General features: G+C 29.9%; 1 protein-coding gene across 1 annotated transcript in view; it reads left to right on the forward strand.

The window, feature by feature from the left end:
• Positions 1 to 20,526, forward strand: part of rg (A kinase anchor protein rugose) — a 1,091,579-nt gene that overhangs the window by 626,572 nt on the left and 444,481 nt on the right. Inside the window, exons 27-29 of the mRNA XM_075379107.1 lie at positions 2,596 to 2,742; positions 5,409 to 5,516; positions 8,072 to 8,276. Of these exons, the coding sequence (XP_075235222.1) occupies positions 2,596 to 2,742; positions 5,409 to 5,516; positions 8,072 to 8,276 (460 nt within the window). The remainder of the gene's footprint in view (positions 1 to 2,595; positions 2,743 to 5,408; positions 5,517 to 8,071; positions 8,277 to 20,526) is intronic.

Raw genomic sequence — 20,526 nt, forward strand, 5'->3', positions numbered from 1 at the left:
GAATTAGAAGCGCTCTCAAGTTATTTCAACCATCGAACCGTTTCCTTGCATGAGGGCAGGGGTTTGCAAAACCTTAAATAAAGGATGCCCTCAAGACAATGTTCTGAGTCCCCTTCTTTGGATCATAGACTTCGATTCCATGTTTGTTTGAGGTTGCCATGAGGTTGTCGTGTTGTCGCTTATGCTGATGACATGCTGCTTCTGATTAAAGGGGATTCGCGTAACGAGGTAGAGTTCTGAGCTGCTCATGTTTGTGAGACACTCCAGCTGTGAAGTCTCCAACATAAGATGATTTTCAACCCAGAGAAAACACAATGATGTTGCTTAAGGGCCAATTGGCTGCTTTCCAACAAATCCGAGTTTGGATGGCTGGTCTCCCCATTCAGTACGTTATGGCTCAAAAGTACCTGGGTTTTATCCTTGATGAGAATTTTCGATTCAAGGAACATCTACAGTATGTAGCAAAAAAAAGGCTGCTGATGCTTTTTATGGAATACGTAGAGTCATTCATCCCGATTGGGGGTTGAATTACCATACCATGTGTGTCCTTTACAAAGGTGTCAGTGAGGCTATTATGCTATATGCTGTGCCTGTCTGGGCTCACCGTTTGGCTTTTAGGTGTTACTTGGACATTTTACTGAGGGCCCAGCAATTCCTCTTGCTGGCTGTTATAAGTGGTTATAGAATAATCTTATGGGAGGCAGTCTGTGTTATAGCCGGAGTCAAACCAATAGATATCTTGGCTAATGAGCATAAGGAATGCTACATTTCCAAGGTAAATAACCTATTTACGCCAGAATGACAGCAGGAGATTGAAGACCGGGGCCTTGCATCTTAGCAGGTTAGGTGGGACGAATCGCCCACAGGTCACTACACGCGTAGTATATTTCCTATAGTGTCAGATGTAGGTGCAGTTAGATGGGTTTCCCCCAATCGGTATATCACACAGTTTCTCTCTGGGTATGGTGCCTTTTGGGTGAGTTTGACTGGGTTTTGTTTGGTGGATTTGAGTTAATGCCCAAGTTTTGGGACTGATGATACAGTGGACCACGTCCTCTATGACTTTCCCTGATATGAAGTCGAACATTCACGAGCTGTTAGGGAACTTGAGAGAATACATTCCTTTCTTGATCTCCATATTAACTGGATGACCCACGAGGAGTGGGGAGTGGTCTACAGTGACTGGTTTTCTTCTCACCCTTGCGGTGTGTAGGTCTGCAGAGGGAGTTTAGTCGTGGTATATGATTGTATATGATCATATCAGTGTATATGATCGTGGTATATGATGATATAGGTGGCTAGGGTTCTGACCTAGGCATTGGATTGGTTGGAGGTAGGCGCTTGGCATCAAGCCATGGTTATATTGGTATTGCTTATGATTAAATTTTGGGCTCCTGCTGATGGGGGTAGCCGTGCTGCCGGGGTATGGTAGCCCATGTGAGCGGGTGCATGGCTTAGTTCCACCAGTGATGGTACTTGATTGTGACTTGGTAATGCCGCATGAGACTCCATGATGGAACTGAGTGGGGGTACGGGGTTTGTTCCTGGCTCCTGTGTGGACCGGAATGAGGTTACGTTCCCTTTGTCAGGTGACTTAATTTGTTCGACTAATTTGCGTGTATGTCTGAATTTCTATGTTGCGTAAAACATAATTTTGATTGGTATGAGTGTAGCACTGATTTAACTTTCAACTTGTTCGTTTTCTGAGGCATTCACAGTCACAAACGGTGCTGTCAAATTGCACTAGGTGCAGGGTCTGCGCCTAGTCCAATTGGTCACTTCCACGGTTTTGGTTAGTTAGTTTGAGGGAATCATGTTAGGTTGGATGTGAAGATGTTCGTTTGAGGCCTATGTGAAGGCAAAATTTGATTTGTATTTTACTGATGCAAATGTCTACCAAGGCATTTACATCGGTGGCATCCTGACCGAGGCCTGGCTGATGACTGTGAGGTGTAATCAGTTAGACGGTCTAAAGATGACCTCTAGTAAAGCCCCTCAGGGCTCGGAATGGAGGGGGTAGTGTGGCAACTGGTATCATCACAAGGTGTGTAAGGTGGGTCTTCCCCCGGGTTGGTATATGGAAAAGTTAACACACATATTGTCTGTGTCTGTGGGTCTGAAGATCCTCATGAACTCTTACAATGTGAAATTGTTTTTTTCTGTAATATCCCAACAGAATGTATGAGCCATTCTTTTTCGCTGAGATTGGTTGAATGACATTTTCCCTGGTCGCTGGATTTGTTGGTTTGGATCCAATGACAGAGTTTGTTTGCATTGTTCTCCAAATTCACTTGATCTGACCCCATGTAATTATATCTGTTAGAATTTTATAAAGCATCTTTTGTACGTACCTCTGCTATCTACTGGTCTGCCTGATTTAAGGAACAGTAATGAAGCATGAAGCAGCTGTCTCTTGCATTTCTTCAGATATGCTGGTTAAAATACGGAATGAACTCCCCTATCTGATGGATATGCCCTGGTATTCTTTTTTGTACACCCAATAGTTTGTTGTGTATAAATATTAGAATACATATGCTAGCATTAATTTAGGTTATAATTGTTACTATATAAATTTTATTTTTATATCTTTTTTAGGTATGTACTTGTGCAGTTCGTAATTGTTTGGAATGTAAGGAAAGGTGTCGTCCATCATTACCTTTACAACCACAGCATGGAAGTATGCTCAATAATAAAACTGCTCATCTACAATCATTAATACGTGGTGCTCAAGCTTCTCCTAAGGTATATACTTATCATAGTAATGATTAGGAAAAAAATAACTTTGGCTGGTGTTTGTAAAATTGAATGTGTACATTTGTGAATTTAATACATCTATCCTAGCCCCTACATATCTTTAGTTTGTTCATAATGTGTCTATGGATAATATTATAATTTGACTTAAATGAAATTAATTTGATTTAAAGGTTGTCTGCATAAGTAGAAAACTTTGTTAATTGAAATTCAAATTGAATTTCTTTTCTTTTATTTTTTTTTATTCTCATGTACATTTCATTTCATCATTTTATGAAATGCTGAACCTAAAATGATTAAAGATTGCATTATGAAATGATAGTCTTTGAAATAAACTACATGAGGTCTGTTCAGAAAATAACCAAACATTTTTAATTTCGTGCTAACGGAGATATATAGTGACGTGTGGTTGGCAGCATTGTGTTCCGCATAACCTCCTCTATAACTATATGTTCTTGGATTGTTTGATATCTTGTTTAGTTTATTATATGGTGTTATTCAGTGGTGGCTTGTAGCTAAAATTAGTGGAGGTGCTGCTACAGAATATTTTTTTCTGGCCCTTTTCAAGGCCATGGTTAAAGTTTTCTGTAAGATAAAAGATCCAGAAAAAAAAAGAATCAAACAGAATAGCTGGAAGCAAGATAATAATCTTATTCTACACTTTATCACATTCAAGAATACGGTACATATATTCGGTTTAACCAAATAAATAATAAAATGTCAATTCAGATACTATTTTTTAGTATTATTAGATAATAATTTAATAAAATGTCTGCTTAAAAACACTGTAGTGCAATGGTACTTAATTTAAATTTCTGTGTACACAGAAACAAATACATAATTAGTTTTTACTAATTACCTTCTCTTTCTCCTTTCCATGTTTTTAGACAGATTTGGCATTCAAAGCGCCCTTGCTTTCCGCCATCTTTTGATCTCTACTGAAAAAATAACTAAACCATTTTCGTATTACTTCCACTGACTAAACTAGAAAGGGGAACGAACAAGAAACGTTACATATACACATGGAGTAAAAATAAAGTACCTTCTACCAGCACGCCAGGGTCGGCACTATGGGAGCGACAGAGTTCTCTCTCCCTCACAGCCTTGTGTGGAGCTTCCTACATGCGCATGCGCACAACAGCCAAACACCACGCTGCTGGAACTGTGAAGCACATAGTTCCATGCTAAGATTTTTGTATCTTTTTCATAAACTGGGGGATAGCTACTGACATTAAGCTTAAGAATTATATATTGTACAAGTATAAAGAAAGAATTATAGAAAAAAGTGCTCATTCTATTCAATGTTATGGATATGAATGTTTCATCGTCATTGCCTTGTTCAAGAAGTTGTGACAAACATCCACTCGATGTTCTTTCTGCAGTTTGGTCATCAAAGTAGGAATAAAATTTGCTGCAAATTGATGTATTTTCAATTTTTCAGTCAAAATGTCATGAGACGATCCAATTGAGATGCTAACCTCTTCTGCAAGTTCCCTGACAGTTAATCTGCGATTTGTACACACCAGATGGTTGATTTCTGAACATGAGTGTCATCAATGAAGTGGGTGACATCAGTGACCTTAAGAAATGTTTCAAGGTCATTTGTTTGACCACATATTCCAGTGTAACATTTTTTGCTCTTTTTATTGGTGGAGTCAAAAATAGGTTGTTCCATTTGAAAAGATCATGTTAACCTTGAAATAACAGTCAAGATCAAATCCAAGGTCACCATGAGGTGTCTATTCAATCTGAGCAACTTTTGTTTTGGTCACTTTTTTATATTCTGTATAGTTTACGAGAAAATCACCTGGGTGATTCAAATAAAAGAACCTATATAATCAAGATTAACTACAAAAATAATATAGCATCAAGTATGATCAAGTAATTTCTACTAAAATAAAATTAAGATTTCATGTAAAAAAATACTCTTGCGTTGTCTTCTATCATTTGATTAAAAGAAATAAGACATTTTAAGAGGTTAAAAGGTTTTGCTCAAAAGCAATAACCAGTACTAAAAGGAACATAATAGAGAAAGAAACAAACAAAGAAAACCCTAAAAAAGTCTAAATGAAATATTTGTTGTTTTGAATAAGTGGAATTTTAACTATATTAAAATATTTCTGTAGACCTGAATGTTTTTTACTACCACTTTTGAACAAAAATGATTTAATTCAGTTTAATTTATCATGAACTGAAATATGTTGTTTTTCTTAAGTTGTATTCTAAAAAAAATGCAATAATTATTATTAGATGACTTTATCCTCTAAAATTAATTAATAATTTTTCTTTATTCCTATGAATTGTAATTTTTAGTAAAATAATTTTAGTTTGTTGTAAAATAGTATTGTGTTTAATGGGTACATAATTTTATTTTACTTAAATCTTAAATATTTAATACTTTAAATATTATGTTACTTCTCTTTGAAATGGCAAATTAATTTCAGTGTACTAAACTATTGCATAATTATATTTTGAATGAAGTCAAGTTAATATTGGATGAATTTCAGATTTCATAAGGATTTCCAGATTTTTTCTGAATTTTTAACAAAAGAAGAAGAATCCTGAGAAACTATAGATTTTACCTTTTATTTATGACAAATTATTTCCATAAATTGTCATAATGATACTTGTAATTTTCATCTATTTTGTTTTTTCAGAACATTGTCGATAATCTTTCAAGTCAGTCAAGTCCTGTTAAAGATCCTGAAAAACTTTTGCAAGATATGGATGTAAATCGGTTAAGAGCTGTTATATATAGAGATGTGGTCAGTAATTTTATTTAATTTTAATTGATTTAATCTTTATCTAATTCTAGTATTGAAAAAAAAATATATTGCTTTATTTTTTCCACTGGTTTGGCACAGAATTCCACGATGTCCATCAGAATGTGTAAATGGAGATTTAAATTGAAAGCATAATTAAAAAATTAAAAATGTTGAGGTGTTTGTCATTTGGTCACTAATAGAAAATCATCCTTATCTGTAGTAATTCATATAGTGCTCTCCAAGCTTTAGAGGATTTGTATTCCATATATCCTATTGTCACCGAAATGCATAATACAGTTGCTGAATTAAATCATTACAACAAATTTCTGCTGGATCCCTAGCAATGTAGGAATACTGGGTAATGAACGTACGGTTGCTAGCATGTAGCTGACTGTCGAGTTACAACTACTGATTTTATTAATTCCATTAAACATACACTTTGAAGAAGGTGGCAAGATGAGTGGACTGCTACAGTGGATAATAATAAACTTCAATTTATCAAAGATACAGTATTACCATGGACTCTTCATGCAGAAAGATCTTCTTCTCTTCATACCGATAGGAAGTGGTCCTGTGTGCTGATGGCGATTAGAATATACTGGAGCTACTCATGGTTACCTGATGTCAACAGAGAGCGCATTACTGTGTGTCCGTTGCGACTGCCGATTGACTGTGTACTACATCCTTGTTGACTGTGTATTTTATGCAGCCTTACATCACAAATTTAAATTACCAAAAGACATACAGCACATCCTACAAAATTACAAGAATGTACTAGACCAGGTATTGTTACTTATATGAAGAATAAATATACTTAAGATTTAACCAGTCATAAATTTTTATATTATTTTGTTATTCTACTTACACGTATTTTCCTAATTGTTGCGTTTCTTTCACTATTTAAATTTTATTCCTATTAATATCTTAGTTTGCATTATAGTTTTAACTTTATTTAATTAATATTTTAATATATGAGAAGGAGTTGTTATTATTTTAACCTGGGCAATGATAATGCGAAAGTGTTTTTTGCTCAAAAAAAAACTAATGTAAAATGTAGAAGAACAGTTCACATCAGGAACAGATAATAAACATACTTTCTGTATTTTTAACTTTTTAATCAAACTTTCTTACACATGAGATCAGATAATAATGTAATAAGACTGATTTGGGAAAAAATTATTTACATATTTAGTCAATTGCAATCTCCTTGAAATGAATTTCCTTCTGTCTGCATACTTCAACAATTCTGCCACTGCTGATAGAATGTCTGGTCCTTCTTGTAGAATTTCATCTAAGACCCTTGTTACAGTCCTTTGGACATCTTTTGTTTGAAAATGCTTTGATAAAAAATTTTACTTTCAGAAATAAAAAAAATATCACATGGGACGAAATCCAGTGATTAAAGTGGTTGTGGTTGAAATGCCTTTTGAAACAAAAAAAAACTGATGTACATACAGTGCAATGTGGGTTGGTGCATTTTTATGAAAAAGAATCCATTACTGGCAACGTTTGAGCAGACGAGGACTAATTTTCAAAGTCTTTATAGAAATTTTTTTGTTGAAATATTTATTTACAGATTCCCCAAGGGGTACTCATTCTGTATGAACAATGTCCTTTAAGTAAAAAAGGGACATCACCATGCATTTTATTTTTGATTTTGACATGCAAATGTTTTTTTGATTATGCTGATCTCTGTGAACACCATTTCAAACTCTGACATATTATTTCTGGATCTTTAAAGAAGAACCAACTTTCATCACCAGTGACAGCACAATTCAGTAATTCTGGATTGAGTTCATCTTATTCATAAGATCAGCTGCCACATTTTCCCACAAGTCTTGTTGCTCTGTGAAAGTTTTTAGTACAGTTTTCTCACAAATTTTTCTCATTCTCAGATCTTAAGTTATTGTTAGATGAAAATTTTTCCAATTGATTTTCACTTTTTTGCAATCATTTTCACTGTCAGTCTTTGATCAGATAAAATAATTTTATTCCACCTTGGCTGTGTTGAACTATTCATGAGGTTGATGGTCGTCCACTGCGGTTTTCATCTTCAACATTCGTTCTGGCTTCAGAAAATGTTTCATGTCAATGAAAAAGTGTGCTGTTGACATAACGTCACTTCCAAAAGCCTTTTTAAAGTTACTGTAAGTTGTTGTGACATACTCATGGAATTCAGCACAAAAAGAAATGGCATATTGTTGAGCAAGATTTCTCAATTCCATTTATGTGACAAAAGAGGAAATGTGTATACTTATTACTCCACTGCTTGAAACTGAGAGGTTGCAGTGATGTGTTGCGTAGGCTCATAGTGGTGGGAGGATCAAATTCAAGGATGGTATCTATGTAAGCTACAGGATTGTCCCTTAATGCTGAAAAAAAACAGTATCACATTACGTTATTGACATTGTACTCTCTGATAACTCAAGAGATCCCTCTGAAAGTACTAAGTATAGAGGAATAAAGCAATAAGTGGAAATTTTAATTTTTAAAAAAATTATTGATATTTATATATTCAGTCTAACATGATTCTTATATATGTACTTATTTTAAAGGAGGAGACAAAACAGGCTCAATTCTTATCATTAGCGATTGTTTATTTTATATCAGTCTTAATGGTATCTAAATATCGTGATATACTGGAACCACCTGTTATTGCAAGAGCCCCGAGTCCACCTTTACCACCTACTCATCCTTTACGTACAAATGGAACTCATCAGCATTCATCGCATCCGACAAATGTTGGTGATAGTCCTCCAGGTAAGTTTCAATGTCATTGAGTTTAATTGTACTAATTATTATCCCATATTTATGTATTAATTTAAAAATTAATATTTCACCTTGTATTTTGTACTAATTTGTTGTAATTTTCTTTTTACACCTGTTTATTTTGTTATATAGACTGAACTGAAATGTTTATTGGAACGATCATTTTTAAATTTTAATGAATGCTAATATTTTTCAATTGCTTTATAATTAAATTATTTACTCGTTAAATTAAAATTTTGTTATTAATTTATAAAGCCTCTTTTGAAATTTTATTTTATTCTTTAAATTTATTTTTTTTTAAATTAAATTATTCAAAGAACCCATAAAAATGTCCAATTTACAAATAATGATTTTTTACAACTGCATCACATATTATTTATATTTTTGAAATTATATATTAAAATTTTACTTTTAATAAAATAACATTTTGTTATCATATGTTATTTATATTGACTCAGAAATAAATTTATCATTTAAAATTTTTAAAGTAATATTGTAAGACATGTTGTGATATTTTACACATATGTTTATTGAAATAATACAATGGAGGAAAATAATTGTGAGTTATTAATATAAATATTTAGTACAATTTATATGATTATATAACTACTATGTATGATAACAGGTATAAATTACATGCCACTGATTATAATCCACTTAATAACAGAATAATTTTGTCAAAATTACGATACATAATATTTTTAATAACCTATTAGGATGTGCATTTAATCGTTAATATCATACTGACTGTAGAAAAACATGGAAAAGTGTCTCTATATTATACCTTACATTAGCTTTAGGCTTCAAAGAATACAATGTTTGTAGTATGTGTTTTGTCTTTGTTTTAAAGAACTTTTTCTTTATCAAGTGACATTTTTTCATTGTAGGTTTTTTTAATTGATTAGCTTAAATTATGTCTTGAAATGATCGATTTTTAAGCATCATAAAACCTTTATGCATAAAAGTAACAATTCAACCCCATTGACTATTAATTTTTGTAACAGAAAATAAATTGACAAGGGAAAAATCACATGCATAAAATGGGCTCTAGTTGTTGATAATCTGAGCAGACAGTGTAAATGAAAATCTGAGACTGGCATTTCCTATTTGTAAAAATGAATAGCTCTGATTTTTTAAATGTTACAACAAATTTAGTAATAATTATTTCCTTTTAATAAGCAGTCACAAATTTTTATTATTTTTCTTTTCACAGTGGTTCTACAAATTGATTTTCTGTCTATTCTAATCATTATAAATAATTTTATTACCTAACCCATATTATTGTTTTTAAATCGAATTAACAGGTTAATTGTTAAACTAGAACAGCAATTTTTGACTACATCACTATAACATTTTCTTTACAATCTATACAAAATTTCATTCCATCATAAATTCTGTATACTTATAATAAAAATAAAAAAAGAAGTGAATAGGGCTTCACAACATTTCAATGAGTGAGGCATAAGTTGATGTCTCAAAAAAATATAAATTCAACAAATGAGATCTAAAAGGGGGTGTTTAATTACAATATACTGTTTTGTTTATAAGGATGAAATAAGGAAAAAAACTATTTCAGTCATCTGAAATAATGAAATCCAAGAATATAAGTTTGATTCACAACATACTTGGAATAAATTGTAAACTTGTTTATATCACTCAACTTTTTATTGTATTTATTTATTTGTAATAACATGATTTAAAAGGAACTTTAACCGTTTCGCTATCAGACATTTTGTAACGGGTTGCTCTAAAACTGTCAAGCATTTTTACTCTGACATGCAGAGGTGTTATTGAAACCATTGTATGTCATGCTGTTTTCAATTTATAAATTTGAAAAAATACCGCTTACCCAGAAAATTATGTAGAATATGATAATGCTTAGAAATAGTCATATTTTTCATTTTAAAATGTTTATATTACAAAAATTAATTGTTTTAAATAAAAAAAATATATTAAAAGTTTATTTTTTTCCATATTTCTAACATTATTTTTTCCATATTTCTAACATTATACTTAATTTGAAAAAAACCCACCACTGTCCATAAAATCTACATAAATTACTAAATAAAATCATATAAGAAATAATAAATTTGAATTATTATTTACAATGTTATGATAATGGAAATTTGAGAGTACATGACAGTTTTTGCCCTGTTTTTCTGTATTGTCTAGCATTTATGTTTGGGACTGCACTCACCACGCAACCTCCTGTTACATCTTGTACAAACAGAACCACTATTTGTGGTTACTTTGGTTACTTTCAGAACCACTATTTCTGTCACTTGTATATTCACTATCACTGTACTTGTCAAAATATTTATGAATATCATTGTCGGTAAGTCTCTCATGGGCCCAGTGTTGGCTCCATTTCAGAAAAAAATACACAAAAATGAGCAATAACAAACTAAAATCAAACCCTAAAATTAAATAAGAAGAATATGGAAACAATTACTAAACAAAATTAAGGATATATATTATAAAAAAGTGAGTGCAAACAATAATTAGGTAATGTACAATGCAGAAGAACATGACTTGGAAATGAACAGTAATGTGACTTTCAATATTGATAATTTGTTGAAACAGCCATCTAACACTGAATACTGTTGATATACATGTAGAATGAAACATATAGAACCAATATACAACACTCCAGCATAATCTAGCTGCGATTTTAATAAATTAAACGAGACTAAACAGAGTACCAATAGATCGGTACCCTGATAGTTCTAGTGCTAATTGTGGATAACAATAGATGTTACCTTGACATTCAAAGGGTTAACATTGAAAAAATAAAATATTTATAATAAAAGCATTAGTTTTAAAAATATTTAAAAGTAATTTATAAACACTAATTACAAGTTTTTTTCTCTATAATTATTTCAAGTAATAGTGAATTAGAAAAAAAACAGTCTAGACACACATACATAGTGCATACCTGATCCTATGTCTCATCTTGTTTGCCAAACTAAATAATAACATTTTTCTACAAATTAAATTTGTTTTGTAAACACAAATCACTAATTATTTTATAACATTAATATAAAATTTAAAATATATAGGAAATATCTTAGTAACCTTTGAATGAGGTAATGCACAAGAAGCTAAATCTTCTTCTTTTGTTAACAGCCCTTAGGCTGGTTGGCAGCATCTCTCCACTCATCTTGCCCTTATCAGCCTTTCTCTTCAATTTAAAGGTTTCCCCCTACAATTTCTCCTGTCCATCTGTCCTTCATCACCCTCTTAACCAGACCCTGGTGCCTAAGAATGTGTCCTATTAGCTGAGCTCCATTTCTTTTTAATTGCTTCTCAAAGTTTCTCCCTTTGTTAACTCTCTTAAATAACTCCTTGTTTGACACTTTTTCCATCCAATTTATCTTCATCATCCTTCTGTAACACCATACTACAAAAGGCAAAAGTCTCCTCTTTTCCTTTCCCCTATTGTTCATGACTCGCTCCCATACAATGCAATACTTCACACAAATGTTCTCAGTAATTGTTTTCTCAACTCATGGCTTACATTTTTTGCTGTAAAAAGGTTTTTCATTTTGTTAAAGGCGTTCTTTGCCTGGTGTGTTTTACTTGCTTCGTTGGTGTATTTTACTTCTTTGTTGCTTCTTCCATCATCTGTTATTTTACTTCCTGAATATTTAAACTCTTCTACATACTGAATAGTCTCACCTCTCAGTTTTATTGTTGTTCTATTCATCCTGTTCGTAGTGCATACCAGTAAGCTAAGTATATCATTGGAATTGTCATAATTTGCATTTTTATGATATAGTGTTTTTATCCTGAAAAGTGAGACACAAGAAAGACCTTTGGCAATGGGCAATCATTATTATTCTGAGTTACCAAAACAGGTCTGGGCTCAAAGCCGAAGTGAACATACAACTTAAGATAAGACCCAGAATTAAGTCTCATAGCAGTCACCTGTTAAAAAAAATATAACTATTATCTTTCCTTCTTGGTTAAAACTACCTTTTATACTTTTTATAGTTCTTAACACAGATCTCTCACTCCAAATAATTTAATTTTTTTTCCACCCCTACAATTCTGTTTGTTATTTTTCTTCAATTTCAGTGTAAATTACTATCATCAGTAAATAACTTGTATTTCTCTCTTAGTCTGCCATAATGATTTTTTTCTCAACTGTAATGGTAGGCTTATCCATTTTGTGAACAATGGTGTAACAGAAATATTTAGTATTTTAAAATATTAAATATTTATTTAGAAATGTATTGAATTTGTATTTTTTATTTTGTATTTTTATTATGAAATTATGAATTACACTTCTTATTTAGATACATATTTTACAGTACCAACATAACTGTCTTTATTTTAGATTAAAGTAATTATAATTATTACAATTAATTTTTGTAAACTGTTAATTTTTGATTGAATAAATAAAATTTCAGTTCAGTCAAATTAATGTACAATTAAAACTATGCAGTGGAACTTGTTTATATATATATATATATATAAATATAATTATATATAAAATATATTAATATAACCGCATGAAATCCATATAAAATTTGGTTATTAAAAAAATGTAAATCAATAGTGGCTGTTGAATTTACTATTGTTTGTGTATAACACACCACCAACACAAGCTTTTAGAAGCAGCACAAAAATAAATTTGTTTCACATCACTTTGAATGATTGTCAATGTTTATATCTGTTATAATTCAATTTTTTGTCATTTTTAATATATTTCACGTATTGTAAAAATTTTTTTTTTATTTATTTATTTTTTTATTGTAAATGTTTTGAAGTAAAGTACTACCAAATAATATTAATATTGTAGTTACTTTATATGTGTTTTCATGTTTGTTGTTTTTATCCCATAATATTTGTTTGTTTTTTTTATTATATTACTCATGTAGGGTTATAAAATTTCATGTTAATTAATCATTGTTAATATTAATTATAAAGAATCGATCATTTTGTAGGAATAGGAAATGTAATTATTAATCCGTACTTTATATCTAATAAATATTATGGTAATTTTTTGTAACACATTTCTTGACTTAATAAAACATTGTCATCTATAACCAATAATATTAATCTTTAGGCTATTTTGAGGTTATTTTTGACTTTGTATGCTGACCAAATTCCAGACATAGATTATGCAATTCTCAGTGGAACAATGCTAGATGCAATTTTTTTTATATAAAATTGCCACACTGTTAGTGATACTTATCATTAATGAAATAAGATATAAAATAAATAAGAATGTTAATATCCTGATTACTATGATATAAAACACGTAATTGCATTAAAACATATACATGATGCACAATTAAAAAATTTGAACTCTTAAAACAAAATCCGTACAAACAACAAACAAGAGTACGTACCTTTAATGTGGGCCAAATAAAAGTAAAGATTTTATGTAAATTGGGTTAGTCATACAATAGCAGTATACAGAATGTTCCGGGACTTTTTGCTGAACTTCAGGAACCGATTCAGGTCAGCAAAATGAGCAAAATGTTCATATCAACATAAGCCCTAAAAACAAAAAGAGAGGGCATGTGCTGGACAGAGCAACGAAAAACACAACATAAAGAATAAGTGATATTGCGCGGTCCTCTGAGAGCCTGTTCAGGAAAAAAAAGAAGGTAAATGTGCATTTATTCGATAACAGTGTATCAAACGATAACCCACCGGGTTGGTCTAGTGGTTAACGTGTCTTCCCAAATCAGCTGATTTGGAAGTTGAGAGTTACAGCGTTCAAGTCCTAGTAAAGCCAGTTATTTTTACATGGATTTGAATGCTAGATCGTGGATACCGGTGTTCCTTGGTGGTTGGATTTCAATTAACCACACATCTCAGGATTGGTCGAACTGAGAATGTACAAGACTACACTTCATTTACACTCATACATATCGTCCTCATTCATCCTCTGAAGTATTATCTAAACGGTAGTTACCGAAGGCTAAACAGGAAAAAAAAAGAAGAAAAAAGTTAATTATTTGCAATAACTCGATTTTTTGTCAACAGATTTGTACAAATTGGGTGTCATTTTGTTCAAAATAAAATGCATAATAAATTTTTTAATAATTACAAATTATTAGAGTAGGTTTACTTGTTTCTGATAAATAATTTGTTTGTTGAAAATCACAAAATGGCGTACAAATTTCCTTTTGTACGCAAACAAAGTAAAGTAGGCTTTAGTCATAATGAACCTCTTTGCTCATTTTGGTGTCCTGAATCAGTTCCTGAAGTTTGGCGAATATGTTCCAGAATACTTTGTATAAAAACAATATTGTATATTAGTGAAGTTAGTTTTTTATGGTTCATATTATGTCTCTGTACTGTTAAATTATGTTTTAAATTCTACCACCAAGTATAGAATATTGAGGTACGATATATATTATCTTAATTTTGTTATGAAAGTATTTTCACAGGATCCCATATCCCCAGTCATGATGAAAATGTTTAAATAAACAGCATATTAAAAATTAAGCACCCACATAATAACAAAGAAAAGTTATATAATTAAATAAGGATCATAAAACATACAGCGATTGAAAATGGATATGACACTACTTTAATTAATAATATTTATAAAAAACATCTATCAAAACACAATAACAAAATGACTACGTTACAATGTATACATAAGACACAAAAAAGTGAAAAAATATCATATTATTGTAAACATTACCAAAACTTACAATAAATAAAAATGTATAAACCATATAAACCTAATAACCACAAACTATATAATAATATAGTTAAAAAACAAAAATAATAATAATAATAAAATAGATAATTTGTTTGCAATTTGTAAAGTTAAATGTAATGATTGTGGTAATATTTATATAGGAAAAATAAATAAATCCTTTAAAACTAGATTTCTTGAATATTATATAAATTACAAAAATAATAAATTAAGTTTTTCTAATATGGCAGACCATCTAATAAATAATAAAAAATCTACTTCTGATATTAACACAAATTTAGAAATATTAGAAATTAATAAAGATGATATAAAACTAAATACATCAGAAAAATATTACACCTACAAATACAAACAAAATTTCAATTTGATAAACCTGATTTGATAAGCTGATAGTTTTATAAAAACTGCAACGGATAGCAGCACTCATATAATTAATTAATTCCCTGGTTTTCATCATTCTAATTTTTTAATGTCCATTGAGGATCCCACAGTGAGGTAGTTGGGATTGAAACCAAACTACCAAAGAACACTGGTATGCACGATCTAGTATTCAGATCCGTGTAAAAATAACTGACTTTTCTAGGAGTTGAACCCTGGAACTCTCGACTTCCAAATCAACTGATTTGCGAAGACGTGTTCACCAACCCACTGGGTCTGGAACTACCTTAACTTCATGTAGCAATCCCTTGCAGTGGGAACTGTCTATATTGGCAACTATTAAATACAATCACTGATACTTGTCGGTTCGCACAGGAGAGACTAAGAATAATTTTCTAGCCATTCTTTCTAATTTCTAACTTTTCTACTTATAATTCATAATTATTGAATCCTTTGAATTTTAGTTTTACAGCTTTAACAAAGGGAAATCAAATAAGAAGGTGAAAGAGGAGCCTGCTCAAAAAAGATAATCACAAACAGCTGTTTATTTCAATTATCTTAGAATAAATTTGTCTTGATAATAGAATTTTATGTTTATTTTGTACGTTTACCATTTGTTGTGCTGCCTGCCTTGTTTTATGTCATTTATTTTATTTTCACAAAATTGTGTTTCATGTTTTGTTTTTTTTTTAAATGAGAACACAATTTTATGTTAAATGTTTATTGTAAGTTATCTGTAAATACTATTTTAAGTAGGATTTGATATCTGTTTAACCAGATTTTTTTGTAAGAAGATCCAACAAACCATGATTAATAATAAAATAATAATTGAGAAACTGTAAGAGACAGAGAGTGACTTTGTTTTAAAGGCATTCTTAATTTGTATAAACATTAGCAATTTCAATATTAAATTTCAAACAATCATAAATTTGCTGTGACATTATTTTTTACTCAAAAACACTCTTCTCAGTTATATTTCATGTAGTAGCTTAGGAAGGTAACTTGTATTCTTAGTCCACTGAATAGAATGTGTTTGGTTGACACACAGAGTCCTGCATTGAGGCCATATGTCAGCTCCTGCTTTCTTCAGAAATTTTTTTTATCAATAATTATTTCTTAATGTTTTGGATTTATATATCATCATCATCATTGTATGACTTTTCATCCTAGGACCCTAGTAGAAAGTTCATCTTCATTCCCTTCTTAAACTTCTAGCTAAGCTTTTGAGTTCTTGAGGAGTTACCATTTCCTTTTAAATCATTCATAATTTTTAATTTTTTCCAGCCTCATTTCTTTGCCTAAATCATAACAAAATCAATGTGAAAAAATAAATTCTTGAATAAAATAAAAGTCCAAAGATTTTGAATTGTATGATGTATAAACCAGAGCAAGATTTAGAATTTTGTATTTATGTACAAGTCACAAGACAACAAATTTTTAAGAATTTAAAAATTTACTATGTAAATTTAAACTTCCAATAGGATGTCCAAAGTTTAAAATAATTTTTACTTAATAAAGAAACTTACTGTATCATGTAACTTACTGTATGTGGATTTCAAAAATCCACATTTTTTTAAATGGTTATAGTAATTCTTTCGCTGTATATGCCAAGAGATGACAATAATAACAAAAAGTATTATTTTATAGAGATTAGAGTAATGTCCAATAGCTCTTCAGAAACACTAAAAGCACGTTTCCTTCAAATTTCTTGTATGTTGGGCATGACTTAAAGCTGTCTGATTAATTTAGAGTTCTTCACAATAAAGCTTCAAAGTTTTTCTCTTTTTGTATATTATTTTATTCATTACCAAGCACTTCAACATTTTCAAAAAGTAAATGATTAATCATATATTTCCATTTATATGTCGAGTTTACAGTTCAAGTCTAGACTTTCATTTTCTTTACAGCATTTTATTCTCTTCAGTTAAGATATTTCTCTTTCTCATATATTTCAGTTTTTTCTTCTTTATTTACCATTCAAGTTTTATTTCACTTTTTACTGAATATAATCCCTAATATTCTTTAATTAAACTGTTTCTGCTCAGAAAATGATGTGATTTATTTTCTTAATTGAGTTATATTAGTATCCTTTTGTATTGCACATTTGGGTTTAATGAAAGAAACATTTATCTACAATAACTGTTAAATTATTATTGTTTTATCAGGTTACTTACTTTTAATCTGCTTTTAATTTTTTTCAATTTTTGATTCCTCATCTTTTTTTCATTATGTTATGCACTAGTGTAGCATTTCAAAAGACATCTTTTCAGTTATGATTTCTAATTTTAAATTTTCCTTTCTGTAAAATATTGCTTGAGTTTAATTTTGTTGAGATTTCCTAGAAATTTAATACTTTACGTCCATCCCCACAATCATAGTTAAGTAGAATAGCTTCCAGCCATTTTCTGGATCTATTTTTAGGATAAATTGATCTAATTACTTATTTTTATTTTTCCATTCTGTCACTATGGTTCCATCTTTTCCAATATTTATCACTTCTTTCTTTCACTTCAACTGATGTTTCTTGGCTTATTCTCTTAGGTTTGTACCTTCTAGGTCATTTTTTCATTAGGGTTAATACATTTGAAGTGTTCCAAAAAAACTTAAGTTGTTTGCTTGACCAATTCAAAACAAATTGAAACTTACCCGCTTGTTTCCTACATGTTTCAGGACTTTAAAACTATTTTTTTTTTTTTAATTTAAGCAGTTTACCTGTGGTAGGTTGTTACGGTGTGCACACCTATTTTTGTGGTTGTAAGGGTTTATGGAAAAAATTTTAACTAAAAAACTATTGGTCCTGGAAGGATGAAACAGAAAGCAATTTATTCATTTATATTTTCTCAAGGTAAAATATTGGTTCATGGTTTATTTACTTATCTATCTTCTGTCTATGAGAAAATTACCAATAATTTTGAACATGAAAAACAGCGAAATCTCACGTTTGGTAATTTTTTTTAAAGGCAGGGATGGCATACACAGTTTGAATTATTTTTTTATATGTAGGTATATGTTAGTAGTTTTACCATAAATAATATTAATTGTGATGATCTTCTCTGTCTTTCTTCCTCATTTCTTAGAAATTCTGATGCTTATTATCCCCATTATTTTTTCTTTTATATCTTTTCATTGCTTTATCTCTTACAAACTACTGTCCAGTTATTTGAAATTTTTCTGATTCATAATTTTACCGCTCAAAATTTTGCCGTTTTTTTGCCTTTCCTTCTTAGTGGTAGTGATCACAAATATTATTATTGTTTATCTTATTTTTTTTACTCTTTTTCCTAATTCATGAGTAAAATGATAAATAGTTTCATCTCAGTATTTATTCTTCTTCAATTATCATTACTCCTTTCATAATCATGTGCGTAATCTTTATGGTTTTACTTTGTTTAGATACATAATTTGTGTTTCTTACTCAACTTTTTTCTGATTTACTCCGAATAATTTGAATTTGTATTTTGTGTTTTTCCCTTCTATGTTCGGTTACGTTGTTAAAGTTCTAGAATCAAAATAAATAACATTCGATAATATTCCTACCCTTACATCTCTTACTTATTATACATTTTCCATCATATTTTCTAGCCATCATTTTCTTTCTTTGTTTTTATCACTGTCATATTTATCTCACCTTATTTGACTATTATATCTAAAACATCAACATAAAATATTTCAATTATCTTCCTTAATTTTTTTATATTAATAATTTTTATAGAAATTTTAGTGTATTCTTTACATTCAAGAAATGATCTCATTTCAAACCAGTCCTATTGCACTTTGATAAAGCCCTCTGTTTTCTGTATTCTCTATCCACTTTCTTTTCCTGCGTTTCCATTCTTTGTAATATAATCAATATCTATTGAAAACTCTACTCCTTTCAGCAGTTCATCTTTAATCTTTATTTATATTTCTCTCTCTACACTTATAATAATTCATCTTTATGTTGAACTTCACATCGTAATGTTTGACTGTTTGGTTCCATGCTTTCTCCTCTCCATGAACTTCTTCGCCAGGAATTACCTGACTTAACTGTGTTCCACATCAGCGATGTAAAAATTTATTTTTTTCTCAGGACACATTTATACAACTTGTATTTCCTTTTACATTAATTAAATCTCCATGTATTCTACTTATCAATTCATTTCCTTTTTGGTGCTTTTTGTACTTCATGTCTGCGTAATTTTTTGTCTTCAGCGTATTCAGAAAGGTAAGCTATCATGCGGATGTATTCACCATGTCTATATATCAGACATTCTTGTTGAAGGTCAGAATTAACTCTGAATTCACTTTAATTTCATTTATAAAAACATAATGATTAGTTTAATTTAAGTTATTTAAAAAAAAACATATCATTATCGTGTGTCTAATAACTCGTAGATCAAACAAATGATTAGTATTGCCTTTAATGAGCTGTTATTATAGTTTTCTGTAATATTTCAAGAGCAGAATCAAATGTAATTAAATTTAATTATATTTAGACCCCTCCTCTATGTTACCTGTGATATTTAGTAGTTAGGATTTAATTAAAGATATTATTTTAGGAATAAGTTGGAAGATAGACTTACAGATGTAATCGAGTTTATAATCTATAATGAGATAGCATAATCTTAGACAAAAAGAAAATAGCAAAATATTTTGTAATGTGTTATTTTTATTTATAAACAAGGAGTGCTCACAAAGCATGCTCTAACTTTTAGTATTTATGCTTATACTAGAAGTGCTGATAAATTTATTTTCACATCTTTTATACATTTAACATTGTTGAACTCATGTATATGTAGAATTCAGCATTTAATATTTTTCATTTATTGATTTAATATTCTTTTTCATAATTAAAGTCAAATAAAATTCTAGAAATTTAAGCTTGCTTAAATAGTTTTTTTGCATTAAAACTTATTTCTAAAAATCAATGTATTTTCATGTAATTTTTTGTTAATTTTATAATTAAATTAATTTATTTCAATAAAATTTAATAAGCGATTATATATATAAAATACTCACGTTTACCTTACACATGGTTCCACTGTATAGTTAAATTGATATATATACAAATATATCACATACAATGCATTCATATTACAAATATATATTTATATTTATTAAGGGTTGTACATAATATATACACTTTAATGAATAATTTTTATTTTTATAATTTTTTTAATTTTCTTCATATAACCTTTT

The sequence above is a fragment of the Lycorma delicatula genome, chromosome 11, assembly GCF_047948215.1.
Source record: "Lycorma delicatula isolate Av1 chromosome 11, ASM4794821v1, whole genome shotgun sequence".
Taxonomy (NCBI): Eukaryota; Metazoa; Arthropoda; class Insecta; order Hemiptera; family Fulgoridae; genus Lycorma; species Lycorma delicatula.